General features: G+C 40.3%; 2 protein-coding genes across 4 annotated transcripts; one reads left to right on the forward strand and one right to left on the reverse strand.

The window, feature by feature from the left end:
* Nucleotides 1–282: 282 nt before the first annotated feature.
* LOC102699797 (protein NETWORKED 3A-like) lies at nt 283–2,996 on the reverse strand. Of its 2 annotated transcripts, none has more exons than XM_015839509.2 (3): nt 2,687–2,996; nt 1,708–1,813; nt 283–1,349 (listed from the first exon to the last, which is right to left on the reverse strand). In XM_015839509.2, exons 2-3 carry the CDS (start codon nt 1,793–1,795, stop codon nt 601–603), a joined length of 837 nt encoding a protein of 278 aa, XP_015694995.1. In that variant the 5' UTR covers nt 1,796–1,813; nt 2,687–2,996; the 3' UTR covers nt 283–600. The 2 variants fall into 2 exon arrangements, with proteins under 2 accessions (XP_015694995.1, XP_006658078.1); XM_006658015.3 differs by lacking the exon at nt 2,687–2,996 and adding an exon at nt 2,433–2,595.
* Nucleotides 2,997–15,271: 12,275 nt separating this feature from the next.
* Nucleotides 15,272–20,800, forward strand: LOC102700075 (sodium/hydrogen exchanger 2). 2 transcript variants are annotated; one of them, XM_006658017.3, is made up of 15 exons: nt 15,272–15,489; nt 15,581–15,895; nt 16,009–16,127; nt 16,998–17,095; nt 17,213–17,272; nt 17,374–17,420; nt 17,516–17,710; nt 17,796–17,842; nt 17,923–17,989; nt 18,080–18,180; nt 18,295–18,396; nt 18,490–18,628; nt 18,707–18,769; nt 19,174–19,257; nt 19,939–20,800. In XM_006658017.3, exons 2-15 carry the CDS (start codon nt 15,719–15,721, stop codon nt 20,251–20,253), a joined length of 1,614 nt encoding a protein of 537 aa, XP_006658080.1. In that variant the 5' UTR covers nt 15,272–15,489; nt 15,581–15,718; the 3' UTR covers nt 20,254–20,800. The 2 variants fall into 2 exon arrangements, with proteins under 2 accessions (XP_006658080.1, XP_006658079.1); XM_006658016.3 differs by having other exon boundaries at nt 15,272–15,895.
* The last annotated feature ends 279 nt before the right edge of the window (nt 20,801–21,079 follow it).

Raw genomic sequence — 21,079 nt, forward strand, 5'->3', positions numbered from 1 at the left:
CCCTCCTCTCTCTCTCTGCCAGAAGTAAAGAAAAAAGAGAGGAAGAAAAAGAGAGGAGAGAGGTATATTATTCTGCAACTATAATAGGCAGAAATCTCATCACTCACCTAGGAGCTTGCACTGACCATGCACCATCTATCTATTGTTTAGCGTATGACCATATGTCTAGCCCTATTAATTAAGTTGTTTATTTGTCCAATCTTGCATTAGGGAGACCACTGTGGTGAAACTAGTCTTGGTTGATAGTTATATGAGCTACTCGTATGAAGTCTGAGGGTAGATGTTGGAACACCCCAGCATCAGTGATCTGGACATCATATCATACAAGCATTCATATGGTTAATTCTTGTACTGCAGTAAATACTGATGCACATGGGTATTTTCACAATGACAGTTCAAACGAGTCATCTACTGGCTAAATCTGAATAAACCCTGAATAATGAAAGAACAGAACAGACAGGGAGGGGCACATGATCATATCTATATTCAGAGACTAAATGAGCTACAAGAATGAGATTCCCATTAGCAAAACGTCAGGAAGGACTGTGGTGCATGTCGTCTTCTCTGGATGAACAAACAATTCAGCTGCACCGAGCTCGATCATAGAGCAACCATTGGACCAGTAGTAGCCTTGCAGTGCGCTGTGAAGAGCTTCGCGGAGAACAGATCTCTGGTCAGCTTCTTGAAATCGAATCCACGAGAGGAGGAGGAGGAGTTCTTCGAGTTCTTGATGCACTCGCGGCGCAAGGTAGAATTCTCCTCCCTCACGATGTCGAACGACGACGCGAGCTGCCTGATGGCCTCCCTCTTCTCCTCGTCCTTCGCGGCGAGCTCCGCCTCCAGCGCCGCGTTCTTCCCCCTGAGCACTTCGATCTCTGCGCCCGCCCTCTGCAGCGCCGCGTTCTTCTCCTCCCTGAGCAGCTCGATCTCTGCACGCATCAGCTCTGATTGCCTTCGTGACTCTTCCACGGCCTCGGATTCAGACATCTCCTCCTCCATGTCGTCGTCTTGCTCAGGGTCATCGACTTCAGATTCAGAGTCGTAGGTGTCTGAGCAGGCCGAGTTCGAAGACCTGCTGCTCCTTTCTCCCTTGCCGCCACCCATGGCGGCTGCTGCTGCCTGAGACCAGGTCTGGGTACAGGAGGACGGCCCGAACACCGTGTGGCGTGTGCCATTGCCGTGCTTGAGAAGGTCGAGCTGCTCTGCTAGCGAACGGTGTGCTCGGTACAGGTCGCCGAGCATGTCCACCAGGACAGGGCGCTTCTTGTAGTACATCTCGGCGCGCTGCGCGAACGAGTCGGCGTCTTGGTCGATCATCTTGAGCATCTGCTTGGTCTTGTCATCTAATTCTGCAGTCAAAGGGAAGGTTTTTAGCAAGCAATTTAGAACTAATAACCTGCGAGAAGCAGTGTAGTTAATGTATTTGTTCTCTGAAAAATATATAGATTTTAATAGATTGGAAAGATGGTTGGCATTTTGGATCATGTTCATGGAGAAGCTTTCAAGCTAAACCTCAAATGAAGCATGACAGACTTTAACTCCATGCGAAATTTTTATCACAACAGAAAAACAAATTAAGTAGCTTTTGCAGGAATCATTACTGTATGGTAAGCACAGCTGAAACCGAACTGAAGCATGCTAACAACTGAAGCATATTGTCAGCTTGTAAAATACTGCAGTCATAACTGGAACTTGATTGAAGCTAACCTGAAAGCGTGTTGCTTAGCCATGGAGACGTCCTTGCGAGGTTATGGCTGTCAAACCACCATGCCTGTGGCAGCTCCTTCTGCACCATCTTGTCTCCCTCACTTACCTGTAGCAATAATTAAAATCAATAAAAAGCAAAGATAAATTACTGGTAATACAACATTTTTTTATTAAACTAGTTATCGGATATCCTGTATATTAATATGTGGCTGCATAATACCATGACAAAGATAAACTAGTCGGAGTTTCGTTCCAAAAAATGATTATTAGGAGTTAAAGAAGACATAATATTATCTTAATCTCTAGCATTTCTTAAAATCTTTCGCAAACATATATTCAATATCTTGTACGGAGTACATACATACTTGCATTTTTCATTACACAGAGACAAACCATATACTTTTATCTGAAGAAGTGTTTTCTAAAAGACTTGAATAATTTACTGCATCTAAAAGAAAGCATAAACAAGATAAGAGCCAGAAGATCTTTAAAAAACGGAAGCTATACGACGCTATAGCTCGTAATCAGCGAAGCTAAATTAGACGAAAACAGTATCATCGCATCCTGTACTAGCGAAAGAAAAGCATTTTTTTAACACCTTGATGTCATCAATCAATAATAAAAGACTGAAACTAACTTTATTACTAGAGAAAAAGAAAAGAAGAAGAAAAAAAATCAAAGATTGAAACTGAACCTGAACTTCAGAAACAGAGCAAATTCATTACCAAGAACAGAGTGAATGAGTCTATCGACTAACGAATCCGGAACAAATCCAAGAAACCTCGCCGGATTCATCCACGCGATCCCGTCGGGGCAACACAGGACGCGCCGGTTACTCTTCTTCCTCGACGCAACCAACCAAAAACAAACAAAACCCCCCGAACGAATCCCTCCCCTTCCTCAGATCAAGCATACTCCCATCAACCGGAGAAACAAACGAGAGCAGCAAAAAGAGGAGCGACTCGGTGGAAAACCGCACCTGTGTCGTGTGGCCGCGGGCCGCTCTCGACTTCCTCCCGTTGCTCTCTCTTTCCTGGACTCTTGTATCCGCCGCAGCTTTGCGGATTGCGGATTGCGGATTGCGGATTGAGGAGGAGGAGGAAGAAGAAGGAAGCGGACAAGAGAACTCGCTCTCGTAATGTCGCTGCGATTCAAACCGTGCCGCTCCGCGACGAGACGACGAGGATTTCTTGCGCGGACGCCCTCCACAAAGATGGTATTTTTTTTAATTGCTTCTAATTCGGTGAGATCATCGTCACATCCCCGCCTGATTACTACCTTCCTCTTTGGTTAGGATTGGTGGGCCGTTTTGCTGGCCTAAAAACTGCTCTATCTGTTTCAGTTTTATTTCTTTCCGCTAGTAACCGATTGTATTTCTTCGTGCCAAATTCTTGTCGAATTTGTGCTGGAGTCTGAAACAGAAAGGGTTTAAGAAGATTGACGGGATTGTGTTTGGAATTCGAAATCGAAGATTGACTGTTGTCGCGTGGATGTTTTGGCCCGGATCATTTTTCTTAAAATAAGATACAAAGTTGTTGCATCCGTCTCGTAAAGAATACATTTTTATATTGTTTATATTGAACATTTAAATGTTTGTTTTATTTAAAAAGGTTTTATGGATAATATTTTTATTATTATTAGATGATAAAACAGAAATATTGCTTACAATCAAATGTTATATGCGAAAATTCATAAATACAGTTAAATTGAGACGACACGGTAGACGTTTATAACACGCGACTAAAACATCACGTGCTTGTCAAATCTAGATACTAAACCTGGGTGGCCCAAATCATATCCATGTTAGTGTGGCGTCAAACCTATCCATGTTTCAGTTTGAATTGGGTCTTTTAGCAGTAAATTTTCCTTGCCTGCCATCCAGCTCAGACTTCCCAGGGCGTACATCAAAAGTTGCTTGTAACAACTGTTGAATCAGACTTGGGGCCCTGCTCATGACTGACTGGCAATCAATCTGGCATGTGGGCCCGTTTCTACCACTACCGTGTTCAGAAGAAACCAACCAAATGGTAAATATATTGATCTAAAAACAGCAGATTTGTTTGGACAATTGATTCCAGTTTTGAAGCTCCCCTCCCTCTCAAAAAGAAAAGAAAAAAAAAAGAAAGTTGTGAAAAAGGTAAGCAACCAAGAGTGGACTGGGAGGAGCAGAGCAGATATGTTTGCAGATTTTTCACAGCACTAAAACTCTGCCAAATTAGAAACTAAAACATCCCAAATTGCTCTCTTATCTTTCCTTTTTTTTTTACAAAAAATTGAGATAACTTGCCAATCCACATTCCAACACTAGCCAGGTCAGCATATTAAAGGAAAGGAAGGTTTTAACTTTTGTGCATTATTGTGTACGAGGTCAAGGAGGAGGCACGTGGAGACGAGCGACAGGAGAGGGGGAGGCGCCTTGGAAAGATTATTTTGAACTCCAAGTAGCCGTTGCAAACTCCCATGTCCCACGCATGCATAGGTAGGTGGATGGATGGAGCTCAAAAGGAAGAAGATGAGTTGGCGTGCGCGTGGCTCCGGCACACAACACATCTTGTAGCCGACCGTTGTACTAGCTCCAAGCTTTCTTCCTCCACGCCGGCCGCCCAAGCCCGTACCTCATCCTCGACGCCGTTCGCTCGGCCCCCATCATCATCGCCCTCGTCGTAGCACTCATCGTGCTGATTGGGTTTAGGGACGTGGAACAAATTTGGCCTGTTACCTATGGCATATTTGGGGGGAGCTTTAGGTTACGAGAAACGGCTGCTTGGCAGCTAGCTTTTGAGAATATGAAAAAGCTTCTAAACCTATCTTCTGGATTTTTAGTTTATTTTTTAGAATCTGTAACTATAGATTTTCAGAAGCCATGGACCGTTTGGGATAGCAGTTTTTCCCCAAACAGGAAGGGAAGCTTCCCAAACATGCTCCTAGTGCAGGGTTAGCGTCAGGGCTGTTCTTGTCTAACCCGATCAAGATTTAGACGCCACCAATGAGCTCTCTCTCCTGTAGTGCTTCTTGCGTCGCTAAGTGAGCTTTTGCTTATGCTTATAAACCAAATTTTAAATTTTTAACTTTAATTTTGAAGCTGATTTTGATATTTTTATTGAAACTTATTTTTCATCATTGGCTTTTAGAATACTAAGAATACGTGATAAAAGTTTTATTCATAAATTATTTTTCTCTTGCAAATATGTCGTTTATCCTTTTCCATAAAAACCCAATCAATTACCCCAATATTTTTTATTAAGACCCATGCAAAAAACCAAAATGCATTCTCGTTCACTCTTTCATTATTGCTACTTGTTCACTTGATTATAGAAATAAGCGAGGTCTAATGAACAAACCCCCATGCACAAGTACGACCGTATAAAGTTGTCTTTGTATATAAAACATTTATACATAAAAACAAAAAAAGAACTAAAACATATAATAGAAAAAAATATTTATATTGAAAATATTCTAATATGTACACTATAGAATTGTATATAAAAAAGTTTACTTATATAAAGCATACAACCATAAAGTTTAGGAATATTTCATCAGAGGTCGCTTAACTTAACGTCAAGTTTGCTTGAGATCTCTTTAACCCCAAAACCAAAAATATATACCCCAAACTCGTATAAACTATTCAAAAAATATCCCTCGACATATCCCTCAACAGTATTGACTCATGTTTTATCTGATTTTATTAACGTGACGTGTAGTGGGTTCCACGTATCAGGTTTTCTTTTTTTTCCCCTCTTTTCTCTACCTTAAGTTGAGAGCCCCACATGCAAACCGGATAGTTATACATATAGGGAAGAGAAAGAAAAGAGGGGAAACGAAGAAAAACCTGATATATGGGGCCCACTGTACGTCGCATCAGTAAAATCGAATAAAACTAAGTCGATACTGTCGAGTGACCTTTTTTGAATAATTTATGCAAGTTCAGGGGTATATATTTTTAGTTTTGGGATTAATGGACATCGGTCAGTCTCGACGTTAAGTTGAGGGACCTCCAATGAACTTATTCCTAAAGTTGTGTTTTCGACTGGTGCAGCTCGTCTCGCGGCCCATAGGTGTAGTTGCTATTGGCTAGCCCAGATGAGGTGTCTGCAGGTCCACATTTTGGGAGGCCCAACACACGTTCCCAGACAAGACGGAAGATTAAGAAGCATCAATAGCCCAAGCCCAAGCTAAATGCAATCCAGTGTAGTATATGATATCTATTACGTAATTTTATCTATTGGAAAGAAGAACAATTTCCTTTCTCGTCGATCAATTCAAATCGAAGCAGAAATAATTTATCTTCTAATAAGATATAATAAGAGGCGTTTTGTAACTGATGTGTATTCGCATAACAGTATAGCTGCATCTTGCGTCCATTATCACTCCCCAGATGATCATGAGGGCAAGGAAAATGGTGAGGGTATTCTTCAGCTTCTCGTGTATCTACTTTCGACCATTCACTGCCATTAAGGAAAATCTTTACTTTTGTGGAAAATAAGAGAACGGATCGCGTTGTGTTAAGACCATATCCATCTCCTCTTATGCTTTTGTTCATCCGTTCCAAAATATCATTTACAAAAAGATTAAAAGAATAGAATAGTACTCCTAACTTTATTAAATCTCAACATAATTATTTACTACATTATCTATCTATAATATATTTATAATTATTTTTATAAACTACAATATGATAATTAATCAGACATAAATTTATTTTGAAAAACGATCTTTTTTTTTTTTTGACGGACCTACTCCATCGCACATGCGTGGGTACCTTTGCTGGAGCTCGACCAGATGAGCCGGCTTGGCTGCCACCATCGGTGGTCGGCCATTCCATGACGATTGACGGCCATCACTTGAGGGTACCCTCCCTTCACTGCATCCGTATATACCCGCGTTGACGAATATACCGTCTCCGTGCTTAAATATTTAACACTATTGATTTTTTATATGTATTTGTCTATTCGTCTTATTTAAAAAATTTATCAAATATGTAAAACTATATATATACATAAAAAATATTTAACAATATACGAAATAATATAAATATAATTAATAATTAAGTAAAATTTTTGAATAAGACGAATGGTCGAACGTGTATAAAAAAGTCAACGGCGTTAAATATTTAGAGACGAAGGGAGTATATATATATGCATCCACGGAGATTTTCTTGTTCGTCACCAATGTCAGCAATGCATGATGCAATATCCCGATAGAAAAGTGACTCGATCAGTTTGATTGATTTTGCTTGCACTGTCGACTGCACGTACGATACAACAAAGTAAGATTTGGCTTTTTCTAAAAAAAATAAACAGGATATTTGTAAACGAAAAATAAGTTACGAATAAAAATTATATATACATGTTTCTAGCGATATCAAAGTAAATGCCAAAAAATAATCTTTAATAAAAAAGTCATAAAATTAATTAACTCTCAATTTAAGTTTATAATTTTAAATTTTAGCTTATACATATAAGCAAAAGTGAAAATGAAAAGAATAGGGCTGAGTGGGTTGTAGCATCTGCGAGCTGCTTTAAACCGGCATTTCCGGCAGCACTGAGGTGATGCATGATGAGGAGACAAATAGATGATGGCCATCATCTTGTCCACCGGCTTGCCGGCCGGCAGAACGAACGCTCGAGTTGTCGCCCACAAACTCCTCCTTGCAGTTGCAGTGCAGCGAGCTCTTAGCCCAGCACAAAAAGCTCCATATGTTCAGCTAACCCAAGGCAGAATCATGAAGCTGCCGGCATCAGCTGACTGATTGCCTAGCTGTGAAAGATTAATTAGTGCATGGAAATGGCCTGCAGCCTGCACCCCCGTCTTTTGATTTTTGCGTATACTTATAAACCAAAATTTAAATTTTAAAACTTAAATTTAGAGTTAATTTTTGAGTTTTGTTCATCGTATTTTATTTTTGAGCATTGGCTTTTAGATCGCTGAGAACACGTGTATAAAAGTTTTATTCAAATACTATTTTTCGTTTAATCGTTTCGTTTTTTTCTTGCCCAAGCCGAAAGATGACTCCCTGGCTTGATTTGTCAGTAGCTCCCAGCTGCAAGGAGGACTCAACTTCCACCAATCGATAACTGAAGTGGTGACCCATCATCATCATCTTCAAAATACCACCAAAAGAAAATATCCTGTGAAAATCATCAAATATATTAAAAAGTCCTCTCGTCATCATCTTTAAAATAGGTAAAAACTGATGAAAATATCATGTGAAAACGCTCAAATAGGTGAAAACCCATTAATCATCGTCTTCAAAATACCTAAAACCTAATAAAAATATTTAACAGTTTAAAAAACATACCAGCAAAAAATGAAAGTAGCTAATCTCAATTAACTGATTAATTAGAAATGGCACTACAAGGACCCTTACACGGGATAGAATCATCCAGAAGTTGCAGGGTACGAGGGTAACTCAGACCAGATGGTGGCCTCGCGTGAAGTGAACCAACTTGACGTAGCAAAAAGGCAATTGAAGCTTGTAGCTAGAGTGAGTAAAAATTTGCTTTTGCCACTACATAAAAATCGACCCAATAGTCCCTAGTTTAATTTACTCACTGACGACTGCAAAACAGAATAATTAGTAGTTCACCCAGCTAGCTGAATTGAAATGGCGACCTATATATATAATAATGCAAATTAAATTAAGCTCTTGGCACTATATAACCCAGATCGATCGAGGCAAATAGAGACAGCTAGCTAATTAGTCACGCACGCATGTGTGTGCAGATGCAGATGCAGATACTTCCTAGCTGATGGAGATCAGAACTGCACACGATCAGATCGTCGATCGAGATCTGATCGATCAGTAGCTCGAATTATCACCTTGAAACGTACGTACGCACGCTAGCTCCCTCCAAACCACACGTTCTTATGGTACTGATCGTACGGCTATATGATTGCAAATAAAAAATAACTTATAAATAAAACTTTTATATATATATATATATATGTTCTCAGTGGTCTAAAAATTAATGTTGAAAAATAAACCATAATAAAAAAAATTCTAAAATTAACTCCAAACTTAAGTTTGATCAAATTTTGATGTATAAATATAAATGAAAGCGAAAATAAGTATGTATATATCTCCCAAGACGTAAATTTGTAAATAGAATACTGCTCCATCCAAAAAAAGAATGTCTTGGTATATGTGTCAAGTTTGACCATCTCTCATGTTTTAAGAACTTAAAAAAAATATACACACGAAAAGTTATTATTTATATTTTATTATCTAATAACAATAAAAATATTAATTACATAAAAATTAAATAAGACGAAGAGTCAAACAATCTATCTAATAATTAAAAAAATAATTTATTTTAACATGGACGCCGCAGAATATATCTCAGGTCGCGATCCCACGGACGTACAGCCAGCTCGGTAGGTAGGCAGTGCCACATACACACACGGTCCATCTACGTGTGGTCGACTTCGCCACGGTGTCGTCGACGTACGCACGTTGCCCTCTGCTGTCAGATGTCCGGATGTACCAGAGGCTGTATGCACGATATATATCCATCCATGGTACAATATATATATATATGACGTAACATTTCTCTGATGTGGTGGTTAGAGTTGGGTTCAGATTCATAGCATGAGGTTATGGTCAAGGCTCTAGGATTAAAAGTCCAAGAATCTGAACAAAAAAATTTTACTATGGTGGGTTAGTTTTTTAGCAAAATTATATAGACCAGCATATGTCTTGCTGTTGGACTAGCTAGGTTTATCCCTCAACGTGTGGTTGATATGTCACTGTCAGGGTGAATAATAATACCATGGAATCTCAATGACTCAATCCATGGATAGATGCACCAGATGTACAGACAAATGTACGAGCATGCAATCCATAGTTGTACATTTGTACTCGATGATATACGAAGATTTGCTCTGGTCCAACAAAAATACCTCGATGTATCGGTACCTCGAGATACCAAATCATTTCTCACTATTGTATCTAGTTGATTAGGATGTGCGTTGTTAGATCCAATGATCAGAAATGATTTGGTACCGCGAGATACATATCTTGAGATACTTTTTGTTACTTTTTTTTGACAGAAGCAAATCTCATGATGTATACGTCATAAGGTCGACCCAAATACACTTTATGTCACAAAGAAATTAATTAAACCTCAAAAGTTCTCGGTTTTCACCGAAAATGTAAAATCTAGGAGGGGTACGTGATCATGCAATTAACGCACTAATTGTGATGTATGTTTCATGGATCGATGGATGCTGTTGGGAGGCGTGAATCATGGATCGGAGAATCTGGCGTTGTGGACCGGGTGTCGTACGCCGGCCGGGCGAGTGGTGCCAAAGGCAGCAGCATGATAGGTGATAAGGCAGGAGGTAGATCAGCAGGCCAAAACAAAAAACTTGTGCTGTATATAGGTCTATAGGATGGTCTCTATCCGAGTACATCGACCCAGATCTAGCTTGGGATGCATCCAGCCTAAAACTTCAGAGAAATTATTCTACTGCCGTAGATAAAGTAATTATACTGCCCCATCCATAAATATTCTTGATTATGAGAAAGAATTTACATATCGAGATTTATACCCAGGCCAGAATACAGACAGAATATTCATATACAGCTTGCTTTTTACGGTGCCAAAAAGAATTATTCTAGTCTAGTAGTAGGTATATATAATTGAATAGGTGTTTTTCAATGTTTTTACTATTATTATTATAACTAATATACTCTCTCAGTTTCACAAAATAAGATCGACTCTACAAGGTGGTTCCCCTATAAAAAATAGAGGGAGTGGAGGGGGAAGAAGAGGGAAGGAAGAAGATAACCAGCCCCCAACCTTCGGATCCTCGATCTGCCACTAGACGTCATGAGCGAGAGGGTAGTTGAGGCAAGATTGAGAGAAATTTGAACGGAAAGTAATTATGTGATAAGCAGCCATATAGGAATGCACTTATTTTAGAATAGAATTTAAATTTATAAATATAATTATTTTGGGACTAGTGTCGTCTTCATTCCATATCACAAGTCATTATACCTCAGTCTAAATTCATATACGGATTAATAAATATATGTATTATACATAATTCTAAATTTATTATCATCCTTTTAAATTTAGACACAACCTGAACAGAACATCTCGTGACTTGTGAAACGTGAGGTAATAGCAAGCAGCGGCAGAAAAAGAGAAAAGTGTGTCTGCCTCGTCAAGCCGGCCGAATGCAAGCGAAGGGACCCCTCACCGATTCCCCTTGTCCGCTGCTCTCAACCATCGCCGTCTCTCTCCCTTCCTGTCCCTCACAGATTTCATTTGAGAGAGAAAGCAAACAGCACATAGGGCCATAGGGGCGATTGTTAGTTTTTCTTTAAAAGAATAATGATATATTTGTAAAAAAAGTAATTTATAAATATAACTTTTATATAGGTATTATTAGCGATATAAAAGATAAGTCTAAAAAATAAATCACATTAAAAACCCTTAAAGCTAACTACAGATTTAAGAAAAATTTAAATAAAAAAACTCATAATTCATAATTTAAAACTAAAAATTTAAATTGTATTTACGAGAGCCAATATAAACGAAAAGACGAGACCGATACATCTTCGATCAGCAAAGGTACCACCGTGCAACAGCGGCGGCGACGGACGCTGCCGGCCACCGGCAATCACAATGCCTACCAAAAGATGTTTGTAGTGCATTCCGGTGGTGTCCACGTACAGCACAGCGCATTGAGCTTGTTGCATGTATGATCAATGGCAATGATCACTCGAGACGACGACGCCAATTTTTTTTTTTCAATTTCAAACCGAGGATGCATCATGGATGCCCTTTGCACCCCATGAATGCATGCATGGGTGGCACTTGCATCATTGTTACAGGTGATTCATCACTTTGTTAGTTTTTCTTTTCTTTCTTTCTCCAAGAGTAGCTTAATCAATTAGTAGTTTAGTACTAGTTGTGTGTGATGCATGCATAGCTCAAAATATATGCAGTCATCGTATAAATTAGTCGATTACCTCGCGCAGTTTTGCACGAAGCTAGATAATTAAAGTGGAGTTAGATTTAATGTACAACTATTTTTTTTCATTTTATCCAATTATGTTAGAACCACGTAACCATATTTTTTGGACCAACACAAGAACACAAACTGCTCAATTTTTTTTATCATGTTAACAAAAAGACTGTATTTAAAAACTTGATAAAATTTGATCAAATTCTGACATGATTCAGTGTTTTCCAAAAAAAAAAATGACCCTGATTTTTGTCTCAGGAATGTTTTAGTAGACCGTGACTGATGAGCTAACGATATCAGAGTAGTCTGAGCAAATTAGTAGTTCTCTTTTCATTGATTTTTCATATAAAATTTTAGAAGGATCACGTGGTGATAACGGGACGAGTATCCTCTGACGTAACTTGGCTGGCATGTGAGCCTGACGGTTACGAGGCTCACATGCCAGCCGCTACATCATAGGCAACGCGACATCATAGAATTTTAATCCATCTTAACGATGGTAGCTTGACTTGAGCCCCACCGTCTTCGTGCTAGATCTGGCCATGGGTGGACCTGATGAGACCAAAGAAGCCGCGGAGAGACGGATACCAATGGGTATGGAAAGAGAAGTTGGGCATCAATTTTTCTGATGGCGATGTATTCTGCGGCTAGCGGCGGATATGCATGACTCGTTGCGTAACATGACAACATTGCTGGACTGGGCATAAACATGCCGATTCAATTCCTTAGACAAGAAAGATGCATGGACGGTTATATTGGCATAGGCTGTCAAATTAGCTACCTTTGGTCTCTCTTATGAGGATTTTTCTGGCTGCATGCCTGTGGTTATGCTTAATTAGCACTTGGCAACCACACACGGTCGCACTGATCAGTGAAAACGATCTCTCTTCAGAGATTAATAATCCCAGAAAGAAATCTAATCCAGCTATACTAGCTACATTCAAATAGCTAGATCCGTATGCTTAAGCTTACGCTTATAAAATAAAATTTGAATTTCCAACTTTAATTTTAGAGTTATTTTTAGGATTATTTTTATCATATTTTATTTTCTAGCTTTGACTTTTAAATCGATAAGAATATATATATATATATATATAAGTTTTATTTAGAAATTATTTTTATTTGTGAATATGTTATTTAGTTTTTTCGAAAAAACCAAATAATCACCCATGTAGTAATTCAATCTCAAGACACGCAGGCTATAGTATCCAGCTCGACAAATTCAATCATTCAAATTTGAGCTGGTGCATAACTGCAAAATATATGTTCTGCAATGGACCACCGATTAATTTCTGCTTGCTTCCCTTCCCTGCGCTGTGCTTGCTACTCGATCGATCATCAACCAAATAAGCATCCAGGTGCAGAACCAGTTGGCTGCATCTGCATCTGCATGTGGGCTCTGCACATTGCATGTTGCACAATTAACCGACCACACAGCCGCCCTCTGGCCAACACCGATTCAGCTAGCTGCTAAATGCTAGTAACAAACCCATCTGCTGCATGCCCAGCTGGGTACCTACGGCCAGGGTTTACAAAACCGATATAAAACTAGTTTGGATTTCATGAATTTCATTCAGACTTTCAGAACCAGTGATATTATAACACATAACACTCGGTTTTTCGGTGAAGTCCAAAAGAATTCAAACTAAATTTTAAAATTTTGATATAGTTTGTCGGCTTTCATCAGTTTAGACTGTGAACGCTGGATGCAGTTTGGTGTCCTTGCCAAGCAGCCGATCTGGTTTGGCTGACTGCCTGGCAGCTGTTAGTATCTCTATTGTTACTCTCATTGGTGAGAGGATGACACTTAAACTTAAGGCAATTTTCTGTTTACTTATCACCAAATGTCATGCCCTTCCCGGAGGAGGGTTGGATACATATTTATAGCTGCCTACTAATCTTTTTAAGATGCTGTCCTAGAGCATCTCAACAACCTGTCCTAGAGCATGCTAACCACCTGTCCTAAAGCATCCTAACAACCTGTCCTATGCTGTCCTAGCAACTAAAAAGCTGAAAAACAAAGGTACGACACCACAAGACCAAAACCAAACAGCGTAAGACTTATTCCTTCAGCAGCAGGGTAATCTTGAATTCTACCATGTCATTCTAGAACCATCCATCTGCAGCACCAGCAGGCAGTGTGTCTCTTCTCTCTTCTGCCATATTACCTGCTATAGAACAGTCACAACAAGACACATATTACCTGCTACAGTACAGTCCACACAAGAAAGATCAGAGCTGCTAGCTACCTCTTCTTACCTTTGATCAGCATCAGTAGCTTAGCCAAAACATGGCTTAGCTTAATTAAATTAGCATACGGCTCTTAGTTTGATTCCAAGCACACGTGCCCACATGCCCTGGATTATCAGCTCATGTATCTCTTAGGTTAGTAAATGGCACTACAGTAATAACAGTTGTCATTTTTTCAGAGCTTAATGAGAATTGAGAGCTATGTACACCCACAAATTAAACGTGGAATGAATAAATAAAAAAGGTTTATCATTTCAGGAAGATAGATAATAATGCAAGATGCGATGAACAGATGATTGGGTGGATGAAATTAATCTTAGGCGATTATGAGCACACTGAAAGAAAAGGAAAGGGGGAAAAATTAAGTTCTTGCTTGAAACGTAATTAATCAAGGAACTTTCTTGTGAGTTTTGGATGGCTGCCTCTTTCTAGATCACTATCGATATCTACATGCATTGAATCATCGATAAATCATCACGAGCGGGAGCAGCACGAAAAGATGCATCTGCAAACTGCAGCCAAACATAAACTCCAGAACTGAAATCATCGATCAATCAATGGAAATATGCACAATGCGGTTATCCTGAATTTAATACGACTCCTGCAGCGTTCAAGGGCCAAATTTAAGGATCCATGACCAAAATGATTGATCTCAAATCTGCATAAATCATGTGCTACCGGTGTAAATACACAGTTGCATGGTGTCCTTTTCTGTTTCTGAAACACATGGAGCTGTCTCCATTATATATCTTCAGAATATAGTCTTTCACTAACAAATATATACATGATCTAGAAGCTTAAATGAAAAATAAAAACATCTATAGCATAAGAAAGGGAGAGTTGTACAATAAATTTACAACTGTGTTAATCTCAAATATGACTGCTCTAGTGACACCTTTGTAATTTTCTATGGATATTTTTTTAATAATGATTTAAGCTAGTGATAATTTTGCAATTTCTCTAAACAGAAAATGGCTCCCCATTTCACATGTGTAAAACAAGAAAAAAACAGAAAAAAACAATAATCACATTATCCTGCTCACTAAAAAGAAACTTTTTCCCAAAGAAAACAAATTAATTTAAGCAAACACGAAAAGGTGGCAAACACACACCCCATACCCAGCTACAAATACGGGTGGACGCAGCGGATCCACCTGGACACTCCAAATTGGCACTGGCTTGTCGCCTGCACCGCTCTGGCTGGCCCCACCCGGTGCGCCCCCACCAAACACCGCGCACCAACGCGACCCCTCTAGGATCCCGCCACGTGTCCACCCCCTCCGCTTTTATATACGGCTCGCTCACGAGCGCATCCAAAATTTACGAGAAAAAGAGAGAAGCTTTTTTTCTGTAGCGCTCGCGCGAAACCAACCGAGACGTCGAGACGAGAGAAGAAACCCAAATTGTGGTTTCCCAACTCTGCAAATCGATTCCACCCCCTCCCCGGGATTTGATCTCGGTTTCTTTCTCGCGGAAGATTTTTTGTTTATCTGTTCTTGTTTGGAATCCTTTTTGTTTTTCTGTGATTTTTGCTGGAGTTTTTCTCGGCCTGGAAAGGTTTGGATTTTGCTCATATCGAATTCCAGATTTGCAATCAAATCCTCACTTTCTCGAGAGGAGCGTGAGTTCTTTTTCTTCTTTCTCCTAGTCGAATTGGCCATTCCCCACGATCAAGAAGGGGAGCTCGGGGTGGTGGATTGATTATTGAAGCTCGCATCTTGCCGCGGAATTCTCCTCTCTGTCTCTCTCTGCGGTGGCCGGAGTAGTCACCGGCGGCGGCGGCGGGATGGGGGTCGACGTGGCGGCGCACCTGGTGCGGCTGGGACTGCTGAACACGACCTCCGACTACGCGTCGGTGTCCTCCATCAACCTGTTCGTGGCGCTGCTCTGCACCTGCATCGTCCTCGGCCACCTCCTCGAGGAGAACCGCTGGGTGAACGAGTCCATCACCGCGCTCATCATCGTAAGCGCGAAATGCTCGCCGCCGCCGCCGCCATTAATATTGCTGGGTTTCCAGCTTTCCATGGAGCCGCCATTGCTGAGGCTCGCTTGCTGCTTGTTGCTTTGCCTGGCCAGGGCCTGTGCACCGGGGTGGTGATCTTGCTGACGACCAAGGGGAAGAGCTCCCACATATTCGTGTTCAGCGAGGATCTCTTCTTCATCTACCTCCTCCCTCCGATCATCTTCAACGCCGGGTAGGTAACATGGCGTTCTTGCGTTCTTGCGGCTAGATTTTGCTTCAGTTCTTGGCACATGGCGTCCAAGGTTTTTGTGGGGGAATCTGTTTGCTGGTACACTGTACGCGCGTGGCTGGTTTCGGTCGATCTTGTTTTCTTCTGTGCCTAGCTGTCCGTCGAGTTAGCACTTAGCAGTATCATGGCTGGTTCAAACTGTGCATGTCGTGTGGTTCTTTTTTTTTTCTTTAAGGCAGAGATGGTTGTTTCTTTCAGTCTCACTGGCATTGGCACATCTTGACTTGCCAGCTGGAACTGCTGATTGGTGTAGTATGGAGTAACTGTAATCTTTACCATTGCATTGAGCATTGAGAAATTGGGGGGAGTTTCTTTAATTTTTAATTGCGTATTGATAATTTGATATTGATTGACTGTACAATAGCTTCTGTCTAAATTTACACTGGCTTAGTACTGGCCATCGAACACCATGAATGCGTGGAAGGATATAGTCCTTTCATGAGTGGTTGTGTGATCAATTTCTGAAATGAACCTGGCCATGCTAGTATGAATTTGGTTGAGCATTTAAACCTCTTTTTAAAAAGTTTTTGGGCCATCCAGCATAAATTTCAGTTATACTGAAGTAGGGTTGTAGGAGTAAAGTTGAATATTGTGGGGCCTGTTTGATCTCATATTTTAAAACTGTAGAATATCTCTCTGGAAAGTGGTCAATTCCTTTCGATTTTCAGGCTTGTTCAATTTTTTGTTGGTTCGACTAAAAAAATATTTTCTGCTTTGCCCGTACTTTTATTTTTTATTCATATAATAACACAGCCACTGAATAATTCTACGGGCAGAACCATTATTGTGGTCCTCACAAACATTTTCTATCAGTTTCCAGGTAAAGAAAAAGCAGTTCTTCCGGAATTTCATGACGATCACATTGTTTGGAGCCGTTGGGACAATGATATCCTTTTTCACGATAGCTATTGGTACGTTCTTTCTGATTCATAATTCTTCTGTGAGATCGTAGTGCAAATAGAGGCGTTTTTGTTCTATTGTACCGTACAACCTATTTTACATCTCTGACGTTTATCAATATCTTTCAGCTGCCATTGCAATATTCAGCAGAATGAACATTGGAACGCTGGATGTAGGAGATTTTCTTGGTAAGCCATGGCTATCATTCCGCACGATCCCCATGCTGGTACTATTGTTGACACCACGTGAGCGTCATTTCGTCTTGTTGACTGTTACGTTGAATGTGCAGCAATTGGAGCCATCTTTTCTGCAACAGATTCTGTCTGCACGTTGCAGGTTAGTTAACACTGTTTTCTATGATCCTATCGGTTTGTGCCTCGGGAGAAACCTGGACTTAGCTTGCTAATATAATGATCTTAATCCCAAAACAGGTCCTCAATCAGGATGAGACGCCCTTTTTGTACAGTCTGGTGTTTGGTGAAGGTGTTGTGAACGATGCCACATCAATTGTGCTTTTCAACGCACTACAGAACTTAGATCTTGTTCACATAGATGCGGCTGTCGTTCTGAAATTCTTGGGGAACTTCTTTTATTTGTTTTTGTCAAGCACCTTCCTTGGAGTATTTGTAAGTTCATTTTTATGTTTTACTCTGTACATCTTATTTGCACGGTTGAGACACGGTGAACTTAATATTTATCTCCCACCCGCAGGCTGGATTACTCAGTGCATACATAATCAAGAAGTTGTACATTGGAAGGTTAGTTCAGCCCAAACAAATCCGCATGAATAAATGATATTATACTCAATGCTAACTTGGAGGCTGGTGACTGATTCCAGGCATTCTACTGACCGTGAGGTTGCACTTATGATGCTTATGGCCTACCTCTCATATATGCTGGCTGAGGTGCGCCTCTGCTTTAATTCTTTAAAAAATTGTTTACAGTTTTATTTTATTGTTTGATTCTGATAAACTCTCTTCGCTTGATATTTGCAGTTGCTAGATTTGAGTGGCATTCTCACTGTATTCTTCTGTGGTATAGTGATGTCACATTACACTTGGCATAATGTCACAGAGAGTTCAAGAGTTACAACCAAGTAATTATACTTTTCATTCCATGTTCTTTTCATAAGCATTCTATTGTCTAATGATTAGCTTCAGTTCATAAAAAACAAAACTGACAAGTCTGTTTTGTTCTTTCACTGTCTCAGGCACGCGTTTGCAACTCTGTCCTTCATTGCTGAGACTTTTCTTTTCCTGTATGTTGGAATGGATGCATTGGATATTGAAAAATGGGAGTTTGCCAGTGACAGGTCAGATATATGTACTTTTCGACTCTAAACTTCATACCTAATTTCCATTTATCGACATGGAGATTCAATTTTATTACTCTTTCCCATTTGCAGCCCTGGGAAATCTGTTGGGATAAGCTCAATTTTGCTAGGATTAGTTCTGCTTGGAAGGGCTGCTTTTGTTTTCCCGCTTTCTTTCTTGTCGAACTTAACAAAGAAGGCACCAAATGAAAAAATAACCTGGAGACAGCAAGTGAGTATTGGTGTACGATAAGGCATTTTTCATGTGAATTGATTTGTCATCTGCTAATAACAGAATTTCTCACTTTAGATTGTAATTTGGTGGGCTGGGCTGATGAGGGGAGCTGTATCGATTGCTCTTGCTTACAACAAGGTCAGTGCAAGACTATTGCTTCACAACATCTGGATTTCCCTTTTTCATCTTTTCCATTAATTAGTCCCAAATTCAAAGTATAACAGACTGAAACTATGATAACATGCTAGAGTGAAAGGACATGTAATCTAGTGGTAGCAGTGACATAAGTAGCATCCAAGGTCTTGAATTTCACATTAGGTTATTCGAGGGGCTAGTTCCTCCTACTTGGGCTAAGTTCCCAACTTTAAAAGGCAAAAAAAATGATAACATGCTAGAGATGATAATACATACTCTTGTCATTTACTACTCTTGTGTTTGTGAAAAGAAAAAAGAACCTGAGTTCGACAGAGAATTCCCTGTCGAAGTATTCCATTGTTTCTTTCTTCTCCTTAAGCTTATCTGTTGTCTTGTTGCAATTGCAGTTTACAAGATCTGGCCACACTCAGCTGCACGGCAATGCAATAATGATCACAAGCACCATCACTGTCGTCCTGTTTAGCACTATGGTGAGTCATCTTGCTGCATTCTGTGTAATGTCATCTGAGTAGCGTGCCACATGTCTGAATCCTCACCCTAAACGGATCCTCAACGTTAACCTAATAAGTTCTTCCAAGTCGATTGTCAAATCGAAATTCTCAGCTGTGACAAAAAGTAAATCTAGAAGTTTCTAATGTTGAACATCCACTAGTTATAAGAGGGTGTTTGGTAGCTGCCCTAGGGTGTAGCCCCTTGCTCAGGCAGGTTGATCTGGCCACAGGCGACCGAAATCGGATGCCTAAGAGTGACGCCTGAGCCAGGCGCGATTTTGAGGGCAGCAAGTAAACATGCCCTCCAAAACATACTACTGACAGGAATACAAAATTATATTCTTTGTTTCCTTCTATCTTGTCCTGTTCTTATCCCTTCTGGAGGTTGCCGTACTGTCCAGTCATCGTCCATATTATACCACATGGCATGGATCATGGATGGCACAATTATTTTAATAGATGTTGCCTGCTACTACCTTCGCCTTCTAGTTTTCTTGGATCATGCTGAATTGAACATACAATAGCTTGAACATAATCACTGGTTTTTTATTGGAATAATTACTGGTGTGAGCTAAACCTTTTTCCAGAATCCTCTTAGGCTCAAATGTGAAAATATGTCTTCTTTTTCTGAAGCATACTGACATTTACAATGCTCATTAGGTGTTTGGAATGATGACAAAGCCTTTGATACGGCTGCTGCTGCCGGCCTCAAGCCACGCCGTCTCTGAGCCCTCATCACCAAAGTCCTTGCATTCTCCTCTCCTCACAAGCATGCAAGGTTCTGATCTCGAGAATTCAGCTCACATTGTGAGGCCTTCCAGCCTCCGGATGCTCCTCAGCAAGCCTACCCACACTGTCCACTACTACTGGCGCAAGTTCGACGACGCGCTGATGCGACCGATGTTCGGTGGCCGCGGGTTCGTGCCCTTCTCCCCTGGATCGCCCACTGAGCAGAGCGTCCATGGAGGACGATGAACAGTGCGAAGATATGAGATGGTTGATGAAGAGAAGACCTTAAAATGTCACTGAAAAAAGAGAATGCAAGTCTGGGGGTTTGTAGAGTTTGGCTGCTGCTATTGAGTTGTTGATAGTGCTTATATTCTTCAGAACTTTCAGATTGTGCCTCACCAAGGTCGAAGAGGGCCTTCTGATAATGGTTCAGATAGAGTGATGGATGATTGGTTTCGTTCATCAGGAAGAACCCTAGTGAGTGACACTGGGTGATGTGCTCCGACAACCTGTAAATTTTGTAGATTAACAGCCATTGTATCTAGAGGCATCTTTAGCTAGCAGGTGCTTCCTAGTTGCCCACCGGCATGTAAAATGAAGTTCTCCTAAATAGGTTTGTGTGTAAAATGATTTTTCTTGGTTGATATAATGGTGCCAGAACTTCCAATAATCCAATGTATAGTCAATTTACCGTGGTGTTCATTTCTGGTACAAAATAATATGCCAGTTGTTTTGCTCTGAAGCTGTTACTGTAGAAAACAATTTACCTGCTGTTTTTAAGCTGTAATGGTCGCCTGAAGAATGTTCTGTTACTTCTGTTTCAGTTCTAGCACTCAGGATCTCCAACATCTCCATTTGTCGATTTGGCCAAATAGTTAAAAAGATTTCTTTCCACGTTTCCAACGGCATCTTCATTTATAACTCTTGAAATGCTAATGGCTAGACAATAGGTGTGGGGACTATGTGTGGGGCCTAAGATTGGTAAAGACTATTTTGAGTGGCCAAATTTGGCCAGCAAGAGGAGCAGTTTGGCTAGTCCGATGACTTGGGACATCTAGTTGACAAATCTGTT

Source organism: Oryza brachyantha, chromosome 7, assembly GCF_000231095.2.
Source record: "Oryza brachyantha chromosome 7, ObraRS2, whole genome shotgun sequence".
NCBI lineage: Eukaryota > Viridiplantae > Streptophyta > Magnoliopsida > Poales > Poaceae > Oryza > Oryza brachyantha.